The sequence below is a fragment of the Podarcis erhardii genome (genome assembly GCF_964252035.2).
Source record: "Podarcis erhardii genome assembly, chromosome: 5".
Taxonomy (NCBI): Eukaryota; Metazoa; Chordata; class Lepidosauria; order Squamata; family Lacertidae; genus Podarcis; species Podarcis erhardii.
The window spans coordinates 67,785,566-67,807,389 of NC_138509.1; the positions used below are offsets into that span (position 1 = coordinate 67,785,566).

The following is a 21,824-nucleotide window of genomic DNA, read 5'->3' on the forward strand; positions in this document are numbered from 1 at the left end:
AGCTTTTAAAGCACAGTTGGCCTGTTTTGATTAACAGAAATACAGAGAATTTGTCATATCGAGTAGTTTTGTGGGTACAAGGCTTAGTAATCAAAACATTAAAAGGGAAACTACATTTTAAAAGACATTTATTACAAGGCATGGTCTTCATGTGACAAGAGCTTGGCATAGTATCTAAGGAGTTCTACACAACAGAAATAGATACTGCAATGCGTTTCACAGGTCTAACCCTACTTACTTGATCCAGCTTGCATTTAAAAACCAAGCTTCTTTCCACCATGAAGACTGCAGTAAATGAAGTTTAGGGAAAGAAATTTGTAAGAAATTTGGTCATTTTTTAAAAAAAAATCAGTCAGACATCTCTTCATCCAAATTAATATCGGTAGTATCAATATCCTCCAGGTCTAAGTTATCCAAATCTTCATCCAGCTCCAATAATGCCTGTGGCAGGAAGTACATAGAAGAAAATGGCTTACTAAATACCATGCATCTATCATTGCTAAAGAACTACTTACTGGGAACTACTTATTTTATTTCTGCAAGTTGAAATGCTCCAACTACTGCTTTAGTGTGATACTGGACTATCCTGCTACCACCATCCTAAACAACTATGGGCCTGCTATATATATTTGCTTATTATAAAACACAGACCCAAAATTTGGGTATAATAAGCAACTCTGATTTAAACCAATGTACAATCTGTATGTTGAAGGAAGAGGATGAATAACTTGTTTCTGACTTCATAAAGAATTGTGAAACCTAGAACACTTATCCAAACAGGGCCACTACACTCTGAGCAATGGTGATTAAGGAAGTTTTAGAGGCTGTATAATGGGACAGTATTTACATTAATATCTAAAATATTACACATTCCACAAGCAGAAGCAAGTTTACTTAGGCAGTAGAGATGAGGATGGGGCAGGGTTTGGTACAGTACAGCAAGTCAGCAGCAAGATTAAAATGAGGCTATTGGCAAGACTGGTTTTATCAAAGATATCCTGTGTTCTGTTAGGCTAGTCACGATCTCTGACACATTGACAATGAGCTACATCTGAATAAGGACTTCCTTGAGAAGTAGGTTTGTGTGCTGATAGAACTACTTTAAGGTTGTATCCACTGCTGTCACATATGAGAATGGACTTCTGCTCGCACAATGGGACTTCACTGTCTCCTACACACTTTCAATCTGCTTCAGGACTCTGGAGCAGAAATGGGGGAGGAGGAGAGGAATGCAAGTCCTGTGGCACAACTGGAAACCTACTTGTGCAACACTGGATTCTGTCCTAAAGAACCAAAAGCTAACAAGCTGAATGGAAGAATTCAAGTTTTTATGTAGCTAGGTTCAAGCCTGAAATCTATGGCTTTAGATGACAAGATAAGGGGCAATATCCAACACTAGTCATACTCTGGGCATGACTTAAGTCCACTGACTTCAATGGATCTACTGGGAATATGACTAATCTTGGATATCATAAATACCTATCTTGCTGGAAAGAGTTAGGGAACGTTCAGTTTTGCAGTCCAACTTGATCATGGTGTATAAACACATTAGGGATATGTGGGAGAAAGTTGAAGGAAGCATTCTTTTAAGCACACACTCTGCAAACAAGCTTCATGTGCCCAAGTTAAGAACACCCATCCTAAACAAAATCTGATTGCAGCCAAGAGCATGCAGTAAGGATGTACTGTGATGTACTGATCAGAAATGTAAACAACTACTAAGTTTCTATATTAAATTAAGAGGAAATCAATCCAATGGCAAACTTTCCTAAAGAGGTCAGATTAACATTTAGCCACACTCTGGTGAAAGTGTTATTTTCTCAAGAGCGCTCAAGTACAAATCTGATCTCAAAGAAAAATGTAACATAGGAAAGTGAGCAAAGTGGGGGAAATTGCAGAATGGAGTTAGCTTGTCACTGAATTGTTTTATGCAGAATGGAAATGTAATGGTAGAATTCTAGATTGTCTCACTCCCCAAATGATCTGCATTTAATGTTCGTACATTGCAAAAGTAACTAAACCAAGCTTAACCTCATGTGCCAGTTTATTACACGGAGGGAGATTTGCTATCGCCAGTCTTGAATCTAAAGCTCTGCTGACTTACTCTTATTCTGTATAGCCTGTAGAAAAAGTCTAATTTTGAAACTTCCAATGACAGTTTGGAACAAGAGAAATAAGGATTGCTACTGGGATTAGAACCTTCCCAGCTTTAGGATTTTTCATGGTGCACTTGAGCTTTTACCTTTTCATCTTTTATTGTTTCAATTGGGTCCTTCCCTGCAACCGGAGGCACTATCACAGGCTTAGGAACTAGTTCTTCCTCTTCTGAATCCTTATGACAAAAAAGGAAATATTTAAATATTTGATAAGGCTCATATAAGGAAAAACTGGATCCCGTTCTTAGGTTGCGTAACCCAAAGAAACGGATTCAGCAAGAAAGCGTGTAATACTAGCCCTACACAAAAGCAAATTTGAGAGAAGGCAACATATGGAAAGACTATGTACCATTTTATTCCATTAAGACATTGTTCCTACAATCTTACCTATTGCTCTTAGAACTCCTGATCTAATTGATACTCGCCCTGTTCAGATGACATACCAAATAATGACCTGGTTGTGACAAAAATAAACTCTAGTGAGCTACCCATCTTTCTAACACACACTCAATAGGGAAGGAAGCTTAAAATGTCTGGTTATATTTAAACAGGTACAGCTTTGCCCTAACTACAGTTAACATACCAGGATCTCAAAGCTAGTTTCAGATCCTGGTTTATTTGAATTAACTTTGGTTGGAACTAACCACAGTTGCACGTAGTTAGATGTAATGAAAAACTGCAAAATGTTCAAAACTGATCAAAAGCTTTAAACTTCTATCAGGTTGTTGGAGCAGAGCATTCAAGCCTGAGAATTCTCATTAGAGCAAACTATAGTTTATTGTGACGTGAACCAGGTCTCTCATTCCTGGAATGTGCAACATTTGCTCGCCATTCCTTTCTTACTACCCTTCCTTCTCCCTTGCTCTCAAAATTTAGTCTAGAAGGACAATCTTCTTAGATGTTGTGAAGTATATGTGGATGGCCTCATAAAGCGATAAATAATAAAAAGAAAACAGAATTTTGGAGCTGTTGCTCAGGGCTATTTCAAAGTGCTGAAAGCAACTGTGATGGGAAGAAATGCAGCAATGTTCAGGAAGACAACCGATTTATTCAGACACAGAAATCAGGAAAACTGACAGCAACAGAATTATCTGCATGTGTCTAAGTGCCAATGCTATCCATAATGGTTTCTATATTAAGGTAACATGGTATGAAAAGAACACAATTACAGAGCAATTGCTTATCACCAAAGTAAATGTAAAATATAAAGAGGGCGGGCAATCTAAATGGCTCAGTTTTGTTTTTTTTAACACAGTCCATAAAAAGCCACAGTCTACACTGTGGAAGTAAGGATTTTGAACATTTAGTGGAGATAACTCTTACTCCAGAATTTCATTACCACTGACCTGCAATGCTTCCCCTATTTTGGGTGTGAAACCTTTAGCTTCTTCCAGTATGTTTCGCTCTTCATTTGGCTACCAAAGAAAGAGAATATATCATTTGAGTAGAGACTTTTGCTGACACTAAATAATTCTCAAGGTTGTGCCAGATTCTATATGACATTGCTCATAACTTGTATCTACTTACAGTGACTAGGGGATATTTATTGGCTGGCCGCAAATCAGTTTGTGTTGCCTTGATGTATTCTTCAGCAACAAAAGCTTCCTTTAATCCAGGGAACAAGTTTTCATATTCTGTGGGATCGGCCAGCGATTCTGCAGCTTTCTGGTTGACTTTAGAGAGATTTTCTCTCCATAGTTTTACAACCCTATCGATGGAACAGATGGTCATTGCAAGCACCTCCGTTATAAGCAAAATATTTTTACAAAACACACACTAACACTTCAAAGTTACCTTGAAACTTGGCTCGGCAAATATGTCCGTGCTAGGAAAGCAGCTTCTGGCAAGCGTCCGGTTTTAATCAACAGCTCAAGACAACTATCAAGCCTACAATAGTACATTTAAAGAAAGTCACATTTTCATTTGTTTGGGTTTGGTTAAATAAAACAAAGCAAAAATAAAAGTAAAATCTAGTTTTTAAAATGTACCCATTACTGGAGTATAACACAAATGTGACAATACTATAATCAGAGGATTATGCTAATAGCAAACCATTGTGTTCAACGTTACTGGCAATGTGGTTTTAAAGGCTAATGAATGTCTAATGCCCTGATCATATGAAGCAACTACATGGGATCAGGCATAAAGCTGCTAAGGTTACTTAGAAGAAACAGGTTGTTCTCTTATACCATCTTGGCTGTGAGTCTTGGAAGACCTGCTCCCTGCCTTGCAGGCCTTTTTCCACCTGGACTGGGAGGGCAAGACCCTGACTGACTCCAAGTACAAAAACTGAGGCTCTTGAATAGATTCTTGGACTGGGGTACTGTTTAGGGGCTTGGGGGTGTTGCTGTTATTTATATTAATTTTATCTTTGTTTTAGATTACAATTTATGTTGGGAAACAGTTTGATTTGCTTGTGTACCTTTTGATGTTTTATTTATTTTTTATGATTACTTTTGTTACATTTGTAATTATGTATTTTTTCATGTTGTAAGCTGCCTTGAGCATGGTTTTAACTATGGAAAAGTGGCATACAAATAAAATGATGTATGTAGGTCTTATACTGGCACTGGCAAGCAGCTTTTGATGCTATTGTGCCAGACATACTCCCTGGGCCTCTTCGTGGTATATAGTTGTGTTATAAACAACACAGGAAACATAATTAACACCACTGTTATACAGGACTTTTGCATAGAGATGTTCAATTGCATAGACAATGGATAAATTCTGGATTTTCTTTTTGAACAGCTTTCAATATTGGATCCTGCACACATGCACTTTTTTACTTTCCATCTTCGTCTTCCCTCATAAGTGAATCCATTCCCTTACACCCACACCCTTTCCCATGTCCATTTAAGTCATAATCCATTTTATTGTCTTTCCAATACTGGCTCTCTCAAAATTAAAGGATTTCATTGACCTTCTTTCCCTATTGGTTTCCATCCCCCTTCCTCTGTTTCAGGTACTTATTAATAACTTTTTATAAATAATAATAATAATAATTTTTAAACTGCCCACTCACTACTGCCATTTGTTCTTGGTTTCTTCTGATCAGCTGCTAACTCACGACAGTTAGCCTTGGGCTGCTCTGCAGAATGACCAGAGGTCAGATCTTTTGTCAGTCAACACAACTCAGCTGTCTGAGCCAGCAGCAGAAGAAAAAGATTACTACTGCTGAGTGATTCAGAAAGCACTGCAAATCTGGCAAAGAAGAACTAATGCCAAAGCAATTTGGGGGCAGTTCTCTGTAGGAACAAGTCAAGTGCAACAGTAGGAAACCACATCAGCAAAATAAAATGATGATGGTGATAATATCACCATCAAAAATTTGCCAAGGGTGTGTGTGCATTCAGTTTGGGGATTAGCCACCCCTAGTATAGATGAGAGATTATTTGTTACTTACTTTCCTTGCAGGAAGTAGCTCATAAATGCGACATTGTTCTTCCCATCTTTTTCTGCCCCTTCGGCCAGCTTGTTCACCATGCTGGTATTTCCTGAAGCTGTGGCCAACAGCAGTAAGCCACCGTAGTCTTGCGCATGGTGCAGGCACTCTTGGGCAAGGCCAAACTGGCATTTACTGATAGCAAGCTCAGCCAGCTGCTTCCACTTCTGCTCAGACTGCGTAAACAGAGAGCAATTCCACATCAGCCGTGTTTGACATTGTTCTGAAGCCTATACAGACTAAATTTAGCCCAGTTAGTTTTTTTATCTCAGCTTTCTCATCTATAGTTCCTCACTTGCAGTGAATGTTTCATTCAAAGCACATGGTCATGCCTTAAGAGAAGATACTTATTGCACTATTTTGACACCCAAGAACTATGGGTATGCCTCTTCTAAAAATTAACTCTTGGTTAGCCCACAGAAAACTTTTCACTGCCTCAGTATTTTCAAACTATGCTCTGTAAACCAAAAACTATGAACCTGGGTAGATCTTGAGACTATCCTAGACATGTGGACTATCTTATACCACTGAAACATCATTTGAGCAATCTAGTCAAGATACTCCAGATAAGCAGCAAGACAGAAAATATATTTTAAAAAACACTTGAATTAAGCTGCTTGCTGCTGTCAAAATCTGGGGAAAGCTATCTTGCTCTCACTTCAGCATGACAGACAGAGATCATGTCAAATAATCTTGTTTAATGCTTTACAACAATATAAAAATCAGGAATTCTAGAACTTCAGTGGGCAATCAATATTTTGCACAGATTCCAGTAAATTCAGTTCAGCCTTGACACTAAACAACCAGGTTGACTTTGCACCTGTACGTTGGCATCCATTTGTCTCGAGAGACAATGGAAGAATGCACCTTCGAGGGTAAAGTCAAACCACTGGAGAGTTACAGCACCTGCTGTGGCTGCAGAGACTGATACAGGAGAGACATGTTTTATTGCAGGTGGGGCAGGTGTAGGTATTCTGTTTTGCTGCTACAGGTGGACCTTTATAGCCAAAACATTTCTTTCATAAGAGACTATTCTTCTGCATCTTAACATGGCCATTGGTAATTCCTCCTTTGTTTCTAAAATGGTGTCGGCATACCTCTGCTTCCACTGCAAGCTGATATGCAATCTTAAGTTCACCAAGCTGAAGAGCAAGCTCAAAGCGGTGTTCTGGGTCTGTAGATACTGCGAGTGCTTGCTGTTTGAAGCCCTGAATATTATAGTAAAAAAAGACATTAGTGAAGGAATCTTCTTAGCAAACCACAGCAAAAATTGATACACAAATACATCTCCCTTTTTATACAAACCCAAAAACACACACCATGATTATTTACTTTGTATTTAAGAGCATTTAAGTGCATAATAGATATGTCCACCCCGCCAAATTAAATTTGCAGCCATTTCCAATTCCAGTATTTTAATCCATATTTGTTGACCAAAGATTAATTTGATAAAATGTGACAAATGTTTTCACCTGCTTCTCAAGGAAGTGTGCAACTCTGGTCCTCTGTTCCTTTGGAATTGTGGGAAGAACTTTGTCAGCCATACTGAAGTCTCTCCTCATCACGGCAGTTTGATACTCTAGCACCGAGACTAGCAAGGAGTAACTCACTATGTTCAGTTCTTTGTCACCAAGGTAAAGTCTGTTGTCTTTGGGGATATATCCAAGTAAGTACATTGTCCTTTAAGGAAAGGGGGTGGGAGAGAGAGATTGCATTCATTAGAATAACTTCAGTCTGAGAAATCATCTGGCAGAGTAATCCTAATGTGGAGCAACAAACAGCAAAGTGGCAGTTGAACCACCACATCCCAAGCTCCACTGGCTCGGGAAGATGGTGGTGGGCTGGTTCTTCAGTATATTTAGTGCATCAGATCCTGGCTGGTGTAGCAGAGAGGCACAAGGACCCAACTGGGATGCTTTGCTTTCCACTGCTGATGGAACAACAGCTGGCAGCAGCTTTCTACTAGCATGGGCAATAGCAATGGTCTTACAACCCCCAGCACTCCTGCTGGCCAGAAGAGAGCCATTAACATACTATCCTAACCTGCACTCCTCTGGCCATCAACATCACAGTCCTTAAGATTGCACGCTGAATTATCAGGAAATTATGTAATTCACTTGAATTGGACTGATATGCTAAGGATAGTGAGTCTCTATCAAACTGTGAGTATGCTGAGGTACAGAAACTCCAGATCAGTGAGGAGACCAACCCCACCTCAAAGGAATTTTATTTCTGAAACTCTTCCATTTCCTTAAGTAGTAACACACTGGAGATAACAGCAGTGACGGATAGGAAGAATTTATGGCTTAGCACAAGTATAGAGAAACTTTGGTCCTCCAGATGTTGCTGAACTACAGCTCCTATCATCCCTGGCCATTGACCGTGCTTGCCAGGGCTGCTAGGAGTTGTAGTTCGACAATGTCTAGAGGGCCACACCTAGCTTAGTATGTGATCTTAAAGTTTAGCCCACACCTGACTTAGTGCCATATCTAAAAGACAAAATAATCTTCAAGAAACAGGCTACATGGGCAACACAAAAGCTATGCTGCTGGAGCATCCCACAGTCAGATTTACACTCTAAATAGCTTCTTGCTTAAGGACCACATTTCTGCCCATCACTGGCACAGTAATTATTTCTTGCCACAGAACTCTGCTCAATGTGCATTGAACTATCAAAGAAGTAGAACATGCTACACTTAATAGCAATAATTTCATATTTTACTTTGCCAAACCTTTATTAGGCGTTACAAATATAGGCCATCATAAAACCTCCATATAGAAAATTTTAAAATATATGCAAATAAACAGGTAATTTCATATCAATTAGAACTATATCTGATGAATAGCTGAACACTCACCGGTCCAAATGTGCAATGGTGACGATTTCTCCTCCAACGTAGTAGTTCAGTCTGTTCACAGAACTGGTATAAATAAAACAGTCGCCTACCCATAACCCCGTTTTCACAATCTCTTGAATTTCACCAAGGACCTGGAGGAACAAAGGTGTTTAGGCTTAGGACAATCTTGTTTACTAAACTCTCCATAGGCACTGGGTCCATTAAAAGAGTTTAGTTATATAAATGGGTCAACTCCATAGGCTTGGTGATGAAGAGTCCCATATTAATGGAAGTTCAGCTTAAAATATAAATCCACCAAAAAACCCTCTTCTACTACACCACAGATAAGATTAACAAAAGTTCAAATTCCCTATTCACCACAGTTCCTAGTAGTGGGATATGGTACAAGAAGTCCCATGTGACATATATGTACAAAGTAGCCTAATGATCTTTTAAAATCCAACAGACCAAAGCTCATTCACTAACTTTGTTGTCAACAAAATATTCTGAACCAGGAATGTGACCTTCCAGCTATTTTTGGATTCCAAACTCCCATTAAGTTTAGCCAGCATGGCCAAAGGTCAGAATGACAGGAGCTGGGGTCCAACAACACCTGGAGGGGCCACAGGATCCCCAGCCCTGCTCTATACAGATCAAGACAGCTGTACGATTCTTATTCACATGAAGCCTTATTAATATGGTTCCCTTGCTGCTGATGTTTAGGAGAACAATTAAATTGTTTCTTTTTCAATTAGGCTTTAGAGACCTCATGGGTATTTAGGCTGGTTATATTGTATTATATTGTCTATTGTATATCATTTTACACTGTTTTTATTTTTATTGTATACCACTTTGATTTCCTTAAAGAAAACAGGATCTAAATGATTTAAAATGACTGTGTGTGTCCCAAAGCTAATTTTCCAAGTCAATCCATCTTGTCAATTTCCACATTCTCCTTATATCACATGGCTAGTCTGTTAGTTGACAGCAGTATAAATGGTTTAAAAGACAGAATCAGATCCAAAAAGCCCATTAATCAATAAGTGTAGTTACCTCAAAGGCATCTTCAATGCCATCTTCAGTGACTCCCTCATGTGTCTCTTGGGCTGTTGCAACTTTTTCAGAAAGGTACTTCAGAATGAAGAAAGATTCTTCAGTGGCTATGCAGACGAGCTCACCAGAATCAGACCAAAAAATCTACATCAAAACAATGCAATAACCTTTAAGGTTCGGGCTCTGATTAAAAGACAAATTAAGCCTATTGTGGCACCAAAAGAGATAGAGCACACTAGTTCTGTTTTAAGACTCTGAAAGTTTCAGAATTAACAGCAGCTGACCTTGCAAGGTAAGCTTTAATTAATCAGCAAGTTGCAATTGGAACAAAACTCACATGTTTGGGCTGGATTTCAATTCTGCGTATCAATTCTGTATTTTCCCAGTCGTAAAATGCCAGGCCATTGACAGATCGGACACCCAGCAAGAAACCACCGTAGATACCTTCAGGGGACACAAGCAGAAGAAATTAGAAGCTTTCTGGACAGTGTTTAAAACTAGCTAAGATGGGTACAGAAGATAAAATGCATAACGTGCCTTCTGCTCCAAAGTCAGGTTTAAAAGACTTCTTCTCTTTGAAGTTTTTAAATATCTTGACACTGCTGTTGCTTTCCCTGATTGCATACCTGCACACAAACAAAAGATTTCAGTAGAACCAAGCTCTTATTCAGCAAGATTAACAAGCAAGGCCAGGAGCAGTCAATACTAGGCACACTGGCCATATAGATCCTGCCAATGTTCTCTTGCAGACTTGTATAGACAGGTTATTCCCCTTTTGCCAAAACAGCTGTGAAAGGACAGCTGGAATAAGGTTTAAATTAACTGGATGCAGTCCACAGGCCATGTGTCCTTGCCTCCACCTAGGCCATAAACTGAATTGGGATGCAGCCACTACAAAAACTGTTGGTTGCACATTTTAGATTTCATACTGAATTTTTAAAAAAAACAACAGCAGACCAAAGAGCTATGCAAAGGCGATTGCTGTTCATAGTCCAAAACAAAGCGTCATAATAATGTTAAGATTAAACAAAGGACTTACTCTGAAGAATCATGTGCCCATGCAAACTCTTGAGCAGAACCAAAACTTTTGTTTCTCAGTGCCATAGCTGTGTAAATGATGTATTCACCATCCCCACACACTACTACAAACCTGCAAGGTAGTAAAAACAAAAGAAATGTAAATTACAGTATGCAAGGAAGGTTTGTGTAAGACTTGTAAAACTCAGAAAAGCATGATCAGAAAGATACACACATACAATGTTTCTGGTCCTAAACAGAATTTAAAATTAATGAACGGGTTTAAATTTTTATCTTCAGAAAAAGAAATCCCTTACCGCCCATTGGGATTGTGCTGAATAGTCTGAGGATATATTTCACAGCTGCCCATATCTTTCACAGCAAGTGGCAGTCTCTCTCCGTCTTTGATTTCAGCATCCCCCATTGCTTTCAGATTAGCTTGCTGAATTTCTGAATGCTTAGCCCAAATTATCTTGCCATTAGCATCCATTGACATGGCTGGCTCTTCACGGCCAAGCTAGCAAGGAAGGAAGCATGAGGAGAGTAGATGTATACAATAGTCAATAAACCAATTTGCTTAAAAACCTTTTGACATTGACAACCAACAGTTAAGTCTCCAATGCAGTATTACAAATAAGAGTGGTGTCCTCTGTATACTGACCCCAATTATTTAATAAAAACATGCCAAGTAATTATTCCACTAGTGGACATCTAGCAGAGTTAAATATTTTCTAAGGCACATACCTTAACAATGATGCTACCTTCATCATATCCCAGAGCCACATTATTTGATCCTCTCAGGCTCGCCACACACCACACCCTTTCCATGCCATAATTCAGAGTACTTTCCAAACGGTAAGTGCTTGAATGCCAAATCCGAACAGTTCCTATGCAGTGGCAGAGTTATTGCATTCAGCATTACTTAGATACTTCAAAGGGGGGGGGAGGAACCCAACCCCCAATCATTATCATTAATACACTGTTTCATACTCTGTGCAAAACTGGGTTACATAAAGAACAAAGAATAAAACTATAAAATAAAATGCAACAAATACCTAAACTGCACAAATTGCCTAAATGCATAAAGGAGCAGAATCATAATGAAATAAAAGAATGAAAGCATCATCAAAAACTTTTCTGAAGATTTATGTTTCCATTGTCCACAGAAAGGCAAGTAGCTATTGGGCCAGGTGATTCCACATGCGTGGTGCCATACCTGAAAAAGCTCTCTATCCTGTTCTCCCCTGCAGGAGAACACAGCAGGATAGAGCCAGAAACAAACAGATACTCAATAAAACTTGCACAATTGCCCTCTCCAGGTGTTTGTAACCTGTGTACAATACATTGGGGGCAGGGCACAGGAGCTGTGGGGACGAGAACAATAGATCCACTGCCCCTCAGTCTTCTGTTGCCTTCAATGAGTTGGAAGGGGGCATACTCTGGAGCGGGGAGGCTCCCTTGTACCCGTGGAGGCTCCCTGCACGTTTTAGAACTGTGTAGATAACCATCACGTGTGCAGGAGGTTCCCTGCTTCAGATAACTGTCCTCCAATTTGTGGAGGGCATCAAAAATGATGAGGGGGCGTGTGGTTCTAGCAGCACCCCCTTTTCATTTAAATAACTTACAAATCCCTGAACCTAACTATCATCATAGTTACTGCAGTCCCAATTAGAAGTAACTGCTGCATTTTGAACCATCTGTAGCTTTTGTACATTTTTTCAAGGCAGTCTAACAAGAGATACACTAGAGGGACGTTGCCATAGCATGAATGACTGTGGCCAGGTCTGCCTTCTCCAGTCTTTTTATAAAAGGTAAGTATTTTCCAATCAGAGTATTAAGCATTTGTTTATCACTTCTGAGACATTTCTAACTGAGAAGAATTTAAATCTGCACAATAGAAATATCTCTCATGGAACAATTCTACCCTTCTTGCATTTCATATTTATTTATTTGTAATTATACCCCCTTTAAGCCTTTGTGCTTATTAAAACTCACAGCCTCTAGGTATATTTCACTTTTGTTTACAATGCTGCTCCAATAAAGGAGCTGTAAATGAAAACAGTTCACAAAGAAACCCATTAACAAGCCTACACTTTGGCTCTGCAACGCATCTATACAAACTATAACAGGACTACTTCTAATTGTCTCAAGTAATTTGTAAGCATCTGAAAGGAAAAAAATGCCCATGTCAAGCTTTGGTGAGATCTTAAGTTCTCACTGCTACAGAAAACCCCCATAAGGAAATAAACTGGCACTCTAAAAGGAATTAAGAAATGGCTGAATTTACCATCTTCAGAGCCAGTGATGATGATGGGAAGCTCAGGGTGGAAACTAACGCAGGACACATTTTGTGCGTGACCCTCAAGAGTTTGCACACATGTTTTATTCTGCAAAGGGAAAAAAGAAATGAAGCTGTGGATACAAAGACTTGATAGCACTCTTTAACATATGATGTTATAAACTATAAAACTGAATGACAGTTACAAAGTACCTAACTAGACCTTTCTGATGATGACAACAACTTTATTACTTATATGCCACCCATCTAACTGGGTTGCCCCAGCCACTCTGAGTGGCTTCCAGCAAAATATAATAATCTTCAACTGAAAACGGCCAATGAAAAAAATATTCATATACCTGATTTAAAAAACACAAAACCATAACATTTTTGCTTTTTCAATATTATGCAAATAAATGGTATAGGAACAGTAGGACACAACATACCTGATAGTCCCAGATCTTTACTAGGCGGTCATCTGCTCCAGAAATTAGGTACGGCTTATCACCTCCACTGTAGTAATCAATGCAATTTACGCCTTTCTCATGGCCTTCCAAAGTGAAGTTGGGTGATGAAGAACCAAGCTGCCACACCTTGCAAGAATATGAAAATGATTGGTGACTGGGTCTAATGAAACCCAGGAAACCCTTTTCAAACTTTCACATATCACTATTGGCTAATTTCATGTGTTTGGAACAGAAAACAAAGGGAGCAGTATAATTAGAAGCCTGTGTTAAATCCTGGGGCATATTTTGTCCCATCCGAATTCTGTGTGATGACATTTACCCCTATGATAAGAAGATCAAAAGGTAAACCCAGGGATCACACTATTTTGAGCACAATCTACACTACAAGTGTATCATGTGCACCAACCTTTGTATTGGATGCATACTGGTGCGGATAAATTTAAAAAATCTTCCCAGAGTATTAAAATGACTCAAAATACAGTTTATGCTATATCCTCCAAGCAGTTGTTAAGCACCTACAATACGGTGGTACCTCGGGTTACATACGCTTCAGGTTACAGACTCTCCTAATCCAGAAATAGTACCTTGGGAACTTTGCTTCAGGATGAGAACAGAAATCGTGCTCTGGTGGCGCAGTGGCAGCAGGAGGCCTCATTAGCTAATGTGGTGCTTCAGGTTAAGAACAGTTTCAGGTTAAGAACGGACCTCCGAAACGAATTAAGTACTTAACCCAAGGTACCACTGTATAAGAAGAGTATTTCACTTTAAATTTAAAATTCTGATTTTCAAGTAAGAAATCACTCTACCTTGATTGTTCTGTCCAAGGAGGCACTAGCAAACTGATTATTATCCTTAGGATTTATGACAATCTGCATCACATAATGAGTGTGCCCTTCAAACACTTGAGAACAGGACCATTTTTTATCCCAGTCCCACAGCTTAATAAGCATGTCATCTAGGAGAGAGAGAAAAAATATCTTCCATTATGCACTTCATAAGCACCAACGGGAAAGAAAAATAGTAATAACCTAATACTATTTTTCTTTTGTTTCCCTGAACATCTACCTGAAGAGTTCAATATGGCTGAAAAGCTTATCTTTACAAAATCACTTTTCAAGAGTCTACTCATTCTAGTGATATCAAATTTACAGTAACCTGTTTAGCAGTCCCACTCTCCTCTTTAATATGAAATATGCCAGCGGGACTGCATCATGCCTAAGTGCCATTGATCTGACAGCGCTCCCTTCCTCTTTTCCCTAGACATAACCTGGCAGAGGGTGTTTCTCTCTGATCCTACCTGGCCCCCCAAAAAGGTTCACAGCTAAGCCTCCTCCCCAAACTACTGTTATATTCAGATGCGCCATAGGAAAGCATGCACTGTTTCTCTTTCAGATACTGAGTTGCTGCTGTTTGGTCAAGTTTTATTCTTAATTAAATATGTCTATGACATATTCTTTCTAGAGCATGGATGGGAAATCTGTGGCCCACCAGATGTTGTTGAGGTGCAAGTCCCATCATGGCTGACCTTTGGTCATGCAAGCTGGGGTTGATGGGAGTTGAAGGCAAGCAAAATGTAGAGGGCCCCAGTTTTGCATCCCCATAATGAGAGTTTTATGATGCATAGATATGCATCATCATCATTATCAGCAGCAGCATACATTTAAATTCTTTGAGGTTTGACTACATCCTACCACAGTGAACTGGATAACTGAATACAGATGCTTGAGAACCATAAATACTTATGTTTTGTAAGAAGAAACTAGGTTTATGTTAAAATGGGACTAGCATATAATGCAAAGATCTGGGGAACTTAAGATATAAAACAACATAAATAGGAAGACTATGAGACAATAAGCCAGCTAATATGGATCTAGTTCTAATCAGGGATGACTAACCTGTGGCCATCCAGATGCTGCAGAATTACAACTCCCAATAGCCACAACCAGCACGGACAACAGTTGTGCAATTATAACTTGGCAACATCTGGAAGGCTAATGTTTTGTCAACCCTGTTTGATAGCTTCCGGTAGGATTCTGCAGCAATCTTGTTACAAGTTCTGAAGTCGCTAAAATATTTGCTACTTCAAGGAGGTACGCAGCTTATTTTCTTACAAAATTCTAAAGATGCTGCTAAAAAAGAATAACTCATTAAAATAACATTTAGTAATAAAATTAAACTCTTACCACTGCTAGTTAGAATGAAAGGTTGTGTAGGATGCACAGCAATGCAGCGGATATAATCTGAGTGTGCTTCAAACATGTGAACCCTTTCCAAAGTGTTGTAGTTGAAAACCCGAATTTGCATGTCATCCTATGAGAAAAACCCAATAAAAATCAGCTTCTCTATAAATGAAAACTGAATTTCCATTTCCAAATAAAGGATTGTATCTAATGCTGCCATTCTGCTTGTGCAACAGACTTCTATTTGTGCAATAGAGCTTTCCCTTCTCTCCTCTGTGTCCTACCCATGCACTCTCAAAACCTGCTCCAAAGAGTTGGGGGACTCTCTAGAGCAGATTGCGGAGAAGTGCAGGAACAGAAGGGAAGTCCCACTGTGTGAATGGAACACAACTCACAACGTTATTGGTTTTGATCTTGCATTGTTTTTATTAAACTTGTTTCTAAGCTTCCCTCATACAGAAAGATACATTTAAAAAAATAAAAGGTAACGCCTAGCATCACTTTGCATATCTTTTAGTGCAGAGATGGGAAAACAACTGGCCCTCCAGCTGTTGCTGAACTACAGTTCTCATCATGCATGACCACTGGTCATCCTGGCTGGGCCTGATGGAAGCTGAAGCCCAACATTTGAAATGCCGCAGGTTCACCACCTCTGCTTTAGTGGACTGTATACCTATATTTTTGCTAATATAGCTCCTTATACCACACTGTATCTCTCTTAAAAATCATTAGCCAGCCTCAGTCCATAAGGTTCCTCTGCAATTAAATTTGCAATTCAGAATTTCTTACCACTTAAATATCCTTCTTTTCAAAAAGCAAACCCCTAATTGATTAGTAGCTTCAAGGTTCCAAAATAAACAACAAAACATTCTTAGTGAAAGAAGATAACTTACAGCTCCTGTAACAACCCAGTTTTTTCTTGCCACAAATTTAGATGCTCTCACTGGTAGGTCACATACTTCAAAAGTCTTCACTAATGTCTGAAAACAAAGTTTACATTTTATGTTAACTTTTATTCATGAAAAAACGCTTTTTAGAAATCTCTTTAGCTATTTCAGATAGCTGTTTTTCAACTGTCGTAACACGATGGACAATATTCTAGAAACATAAATAAGTTACAAAAGTTACATAAATAAGTTGCAAAATGTTTCAAACACTTCATAAATTTAATATTCTTAGGAAAATAAATACACCACACAGTTCAATGGTCTTAATGTGATATCACAATCCCAATCAGATTCAGAGGACCCCGTGACTTCATAAAACACAAGTAGTCCTGATCACAAATCTCCCTAATCACATTTAATTGGGCCCTAATATCAATAATCATTTTACAACTTTTCACTGAACATATTTTATATCACACATTACCTGTGTTTCATGGTTCCAAACACATACGCTACCATTGTAAAGGCTAGCCAACATCCATGGCTCTGTGGGATGCAAGTCCACACTCTTCACTCGATCAGATCGAGCTGTTAGCTTACGCTTTATGTCAAGTCGAAGAGGCTAAATAGCAGAAGAATATAATGAGGCTGTTACAAACACATACAATAGCTGGTTAAATATATTTATACTGAAAGAAAACTGGACAGGACCTAAACAGCCAGTCATATTTACATAAGTGGTTCACACTAGCCTGATTGCAATAAACCTATTCATTCATTCATTCATTCCCTTACAGACTGTTCTCTGGAATGGCCCAAAGATTTAGTTTACCCAGGCCATGCTAAAATCAGCAACAGCTGTCAGCTTATTAAAACATTATTGTGAAAAATAACACACATTCATCATATACCTAGTCCTACGCTAAGAATTTTGACAATGTGTGAGGATTTCAGATATGAAAGAACAGTTTAGGACGAAATTATACTGCTACAATATTCACAAAAAGTGACACAGATAAAAGAGAATGTTCATGCCCTTTGTGCACTGCCCTTTTTTGGCAAGTGTAATAGAAGTACTAGGTAGGATTTTTTAAAAAACAACTGATGCCCCATTAGTATATATACAAACATCCAGGAAAACTCACAGGTCACCCACAAAGCACACTGCATGAATTTGACTCCAGGCTCTTCCAGTTAAAAGCATATAAATCAGCCGTAAGCAGACTCAGCCCTCCAGATGTTTTGGGACTACAACTCCCATCATCCCTAGTTAACAGGACCATTGGTCAGACATGGTGGGAATTGTAGTCTCAAAACATCTGGAGAGCCGAATTTCCCTATGCCTGATATAAATCAAGCTGCTGCTAGTAAAAGTTGGCAGTATTGGGCTAAATGGTCCACAGATCTGTCTCTATAACTGGCATTTTTATTATACTGCTTCGATCAAATCTCACACCCTCTTGGATAAATCTAAGCTAACCTATTTATACAATTCATAAAACCCAGAAATGTGCAAGCTTACTTTCACCCTCCATTTGTTTTCAACTCTAACTTCCATAAACCCCAGCCAGCAAGACTAACGGGATGATGGGAGTTGCAGAAGAACATCTGGAGGGCCACGGATTGGGAAAGACTGTTGTAGACAATGCACTTCCATTTCAGCAGGCATGAAATGGGACACTACATACAGGAAGCAACTGTGCCAATACCCTAACCACATGCCTGGCCATCGGGCTACTATCCATACCGCAGAGCCCTCAGTTTAAGATATGTACACAGGATACATAAGAGTGTGAATTACAATGGTACCTTGGGTTACATACGCTTCAGATTACAGACTCCGCTAACCCAGAAATATTACCTCGGGTTAAGAACTTTGCTTCAGGATGAGAACACAAATCGCACAGCGGCAGTACAGTGGCAGCGGGAGGCCCCATTAGCTAAAGTGGTGCTTCAGGTTAAGAACAGTCCTCCAGAACGAATTAAGTTCTTAACCTGAGGTACCACTGTACTTAATTCGTTCTGGAGGTCCGTTCTTAACCTGAAACTCTTCTTAACCTGGGGTACCACTTTAGCTAATGGGGCCTACCGGCCCCACACGATTTCTGTTCTTAACCCGAGGTACTATTTCTGGATTAGCGGAGTCTGTAACCTGAAGCGTATGTAACCCAAGGTACTACTGTACAGCAATGCTTGCAGGCAGTGCTTTTTTCTGGGGGGACGCAGGGGTACGTATACCCCTAAACATTTTGTGAATCAAAGTTTGGCCTCATTGAGGGGCAGTATTTCAATGTGCCCCTAAACATTTCCTAAACAGGGTAGGAAAATGAGAGTACCCCTAAGCATTTTTATTTTTTTTAGAAGAAAAAGAAGAAGAAGAAGAAGGGGGGGGGGAGCACTGGTTGCCTGCCTTTCACACATCTTCAGATGAGAACAGGCTGACAGCTGGTAAGTGGTGGCCAGGAGAATTTGCCATTTTCAACTGAGCAAATGCTTTCATTGAACCATCAACCATCACTCGGACCCCACCCCCAATATCTCTTCCATCACCACCAGTCCAGACGCTACTTGTGAATGTAAGAAGCACTGGAACAAAGGGAGCCTACACACAACCATGGGCTCCAAAGGGGAGCTGGCTGTGAACTTTGCGCTGCACAACACGAAAGATGCAGGCAGTTTGATAGAGGTAAATCCGCTCAGAGCTTCAGGAGAGGCACCTTTCCCGCCCCCCGCCCCATAATCAAAGCAGGCAGAAACCAGCAGGTGAGCCTCCTCCTGTCAAGGCGCCTCCATGCCGGGAAACACTTCACCTGCCGGATTTCTGCCTGCTGTGCGGCTTAAAAAGACGGGGGATCCTTGGCCCCGCCTGGCAGGCCTCTCTCTCCCCGCTTCCAGCAGCGCCTGCTCCTCCCCACCCACCAAGCCCACTTCCCTGGGAGACGCAGCCGGCCTCCTGCCTTCGGGCCCCGCTGCCGTCGCCCCTCCTCGCCCAGCTCACCATGGCTCTGGCTCGCGCAGTCCCGGCTGCGGCCACCGACGCTCCTCGTCTCCCTCACAGCCCAATTCACCGACGTGGAGCTTCCGGCTGCGGCGGTTCCCGCGAGAAGCGGGGGAACAACGCGAGAGCACCAGCCCTTCCGCCTAGTCGCCTCTATTTCGGCCAATGGGTGGAGCGGAAGGGAATGTTCATAGAGGGAGCCAAAAAGGGCAGAGTGACCGCGTATGTCTAGACACACACAGATACGGAGAGACTTATCCGCTTTCTATGGGCGCTGCTCGAATGGGGGGAAAGCACGCGCGTTTCTACCTCCCGTGAATATTAAGTGGACAATTCGACTTCCCAGTAGCTGTGAATAGGATTGCTCTGTTAAGGGGAGCCTCGCTGAATTTAGCAAGTGGGATAGCTCAGTCGGTAGAGCATGAGGCTCTTTATCTCAGGGTTCTGAGTTTGAGTCCAACTCTAAGTGAAAGATTCCTGCATTGCAGGAGGTTGGACTAGACGATCCTCGTGGTCCCTACTGAAATATACTCGGAGTCGAGTGTGGATTTCATGCTCTTTATTTAGCTCATAGTAGTGAGGAATGAAAGTTCTCCCAAAATATCTGCTTTATATACACTATTTAGGGATGCGGGTGGCACTGTGGTTTAACCACAGAGCGTGGACTTGCCAATCAGAAGGTCGGTGGTTCGAATCCCCATGACGGGGTGAGCTCCCGTTGCTCGGTCCCTGCTCCTGCCAACCTAGCAGTTCAAAAGCACGTCAAGTGCAAGTAGATAAATAGGCACCGCTCCGGCGGGAAGGTAAATTGCATTTCTGCGCGCTGCTCTGGTTCACCAGAAGCAGCTTCGTCATGCTGACCACATGATGCGGAAGCTATACACCGGCTCCCTCAGCCAATAAAGCAAGATGAGCACCGCAACCCCAGAGTCGGTCATGACTGGACCTAATGGTTAGGGGTCCCTTTACCTTTATACACTATTTACACAATGGGCCGCACGTGATTGGCTAATTCCGGGATTCTCCTGTAGGCCAATCAGGTTGTGGATTCACTTCCACCTGGAGCTGGATTGGGTGGCTCCTGCAGACCAATCAGACTGCTGCATTTTGTATCCTGTTCAACTCAGTACATAACACCTACCAACTCTAGAATTCTGTGATTCTATCTGCAAGTGTGCTTCGTTTCCCTCCATCTACCTATTTGCCTTCAGAAATAATCCAGCTGACCTCAATACCACTAAGAAACGCAAAATAAGCAATACATGTTTCACTCAGGTGGAAACAATGATGTATACTTGGGTAATTAAGGGATCTGGAACAGGAGCATGAAACTGTTAAGGTCACACACACATAATCCACTCCTATGTCAACTGAATAACCATCAATTTAGCAGACATTATCGAAACCCATCTAGCCAATGGGCTTTTTGGACCCAAATGTTGGAACACAGAAGTCTGTACCCACATGGGATCCATCTGTAAATTGTACACCATTGATCCCATTTAGAAAAGACTCAGCTCTTCGTTTAGATATCACTGCTCCACAGTCATCCATAAGAGCCGTGAACCGATAAGGAACACTCAAACCCTGCATCCTAGATAGCAGTATAAAAAAATCATCCCTTCCTCCAAATGTCTTTTCAGAACCTACTGAGGTCCTTCCTTTTTTAACAAGTCTTTTAAGTGAGGATTTTTATTCCATGCTGAATCTGTATTGGATTTGATACAGTTTTTAAAAATATCGAATTGCTTTGTTTTTATAAATCTTTCATGTTTTATATTTGTTTCCATTGTGGATGTTTTTATTGTTAATTTCATAGAATCATAGAGTTGGAAGAGACCACAAGGGCCATCGAGTCCAACCCCCTGCCAAGCAGGAAACACCATCAGAGCACTCCTGCCATATGGTTGTCAAGCCTCTGCTTAAAGACCTCCAAAGAAGGAGACTCCACCACACTCATTGGCAGCAAATTCCACTGTCGAACAGCTCTTACTGTCAGGAAGTTCTTCCTAATGTTTAGGTGGAATCTTCTTTCTTGTAGTTTGGAACCATTGCTCCGTGTCCGCTTCTCTGGAGCAGCAGAAAACAACCTTTCTCCCTCCTCTATGTGACATCCTTTTATATATTTGAACATGGCTATCATATCACCCCTTAACCTCCTCTTCTCCAGGCTAAACATGCCCAGCTCCCTTAGCCGTTCCTCATAAGGCATCGTTTCCAGGCCTTTGACCATTTTGGTTGCCCTCGTCTGGACACGTTCCAGTTTGTCAGTGTCCTTCTTGAACTGTGGTGCCCACAGGTCTTCTACAGGAAGCAATTCATAAATGGAAATAAATAAATGAATGAATGAATAATAACTCGGGCAGTGAGTGCCAACTGCCAGCACAAAATGAGCCACCAACACACACACACACACACACACACACACAGCCTGATAAAGACTGAACATACTCAGTCACTACAGAATGGTGAATGTCTGTTGGAAAATGAAAACAAAACTGCAGGTAGG

At 40.6% G+C, this 21,824-nt stretch overlaps 1 protein-coding gene across 1 annotated transcript; it reads right to left on the reverse strand.

Moving 5' to 3' along the window:
- Window positions 1-111: 111 nt before the first annotated feature.
- COPB2 (COPI coat complex subunit beta 2) lies at window positions 112-19,439 on the reverse strand. Its single transcript, XM_081863615.1, has 22 exons — window positions 19,316-19,439; window positions 16,802-16,939; window positions 16,324-16,410; window positions 15,434-15,560; window positions 14,057-14,205; window positions 13,230-13,376; window positions 12,793-12,892; window positions 11,250-11,392; window positions 10,823-11,022; window positions 10,528-10,638; window positions 10,026-10,114; window positions 9,826-9,932; window positions 9,489-9,632; window positions 8,457-8,587; window positions 7,071-7,278; window positions 6,696-6,806; window positions 5,560-5,774; window positions 3,951-4,043; window positions 3,684-3,864; window positions 3,503-3,571; window positions 2,243-2,332; window positions 112-441 (listed from the first exon to the last, which is right to left on the reverse strand). Exons 1-22 carry the CDS (start codon window positions 19,316-19,318, stop codon window positions 349-351), a joined length of 2,736 nt encoding a protein of 911 aa, XP_081719741.1. The 5' UTR covers window positions 19,319-19,439; the 3' UTR covers window positions 112-348.
- Window positions 19,440-21,824: the final 2,385 nt, after the last annotated feature.

What these genes read in the sequence shown, in the direction of transcription:
- COPB2 (XM_081863615.1), bottom strand. An exon ending in AGCTTGCAGTGGAAGCAGAG is followed by an intron (nt 5,775 to 6,695) that starts GTATGCCGACAC and finishes CTGTTTACGCAG; the next exon opens with TCTGAGCAGAAGTGGAAGCA. An exon ending in AAACAATAAAAGATGAAAAG is followed by an intron (nt 442 to 2,242) that starts GTAAAAGCTCAA and finishes TTCCTGCCACAG; the next exon opens with GCATTATTGGAGCTGGATGA.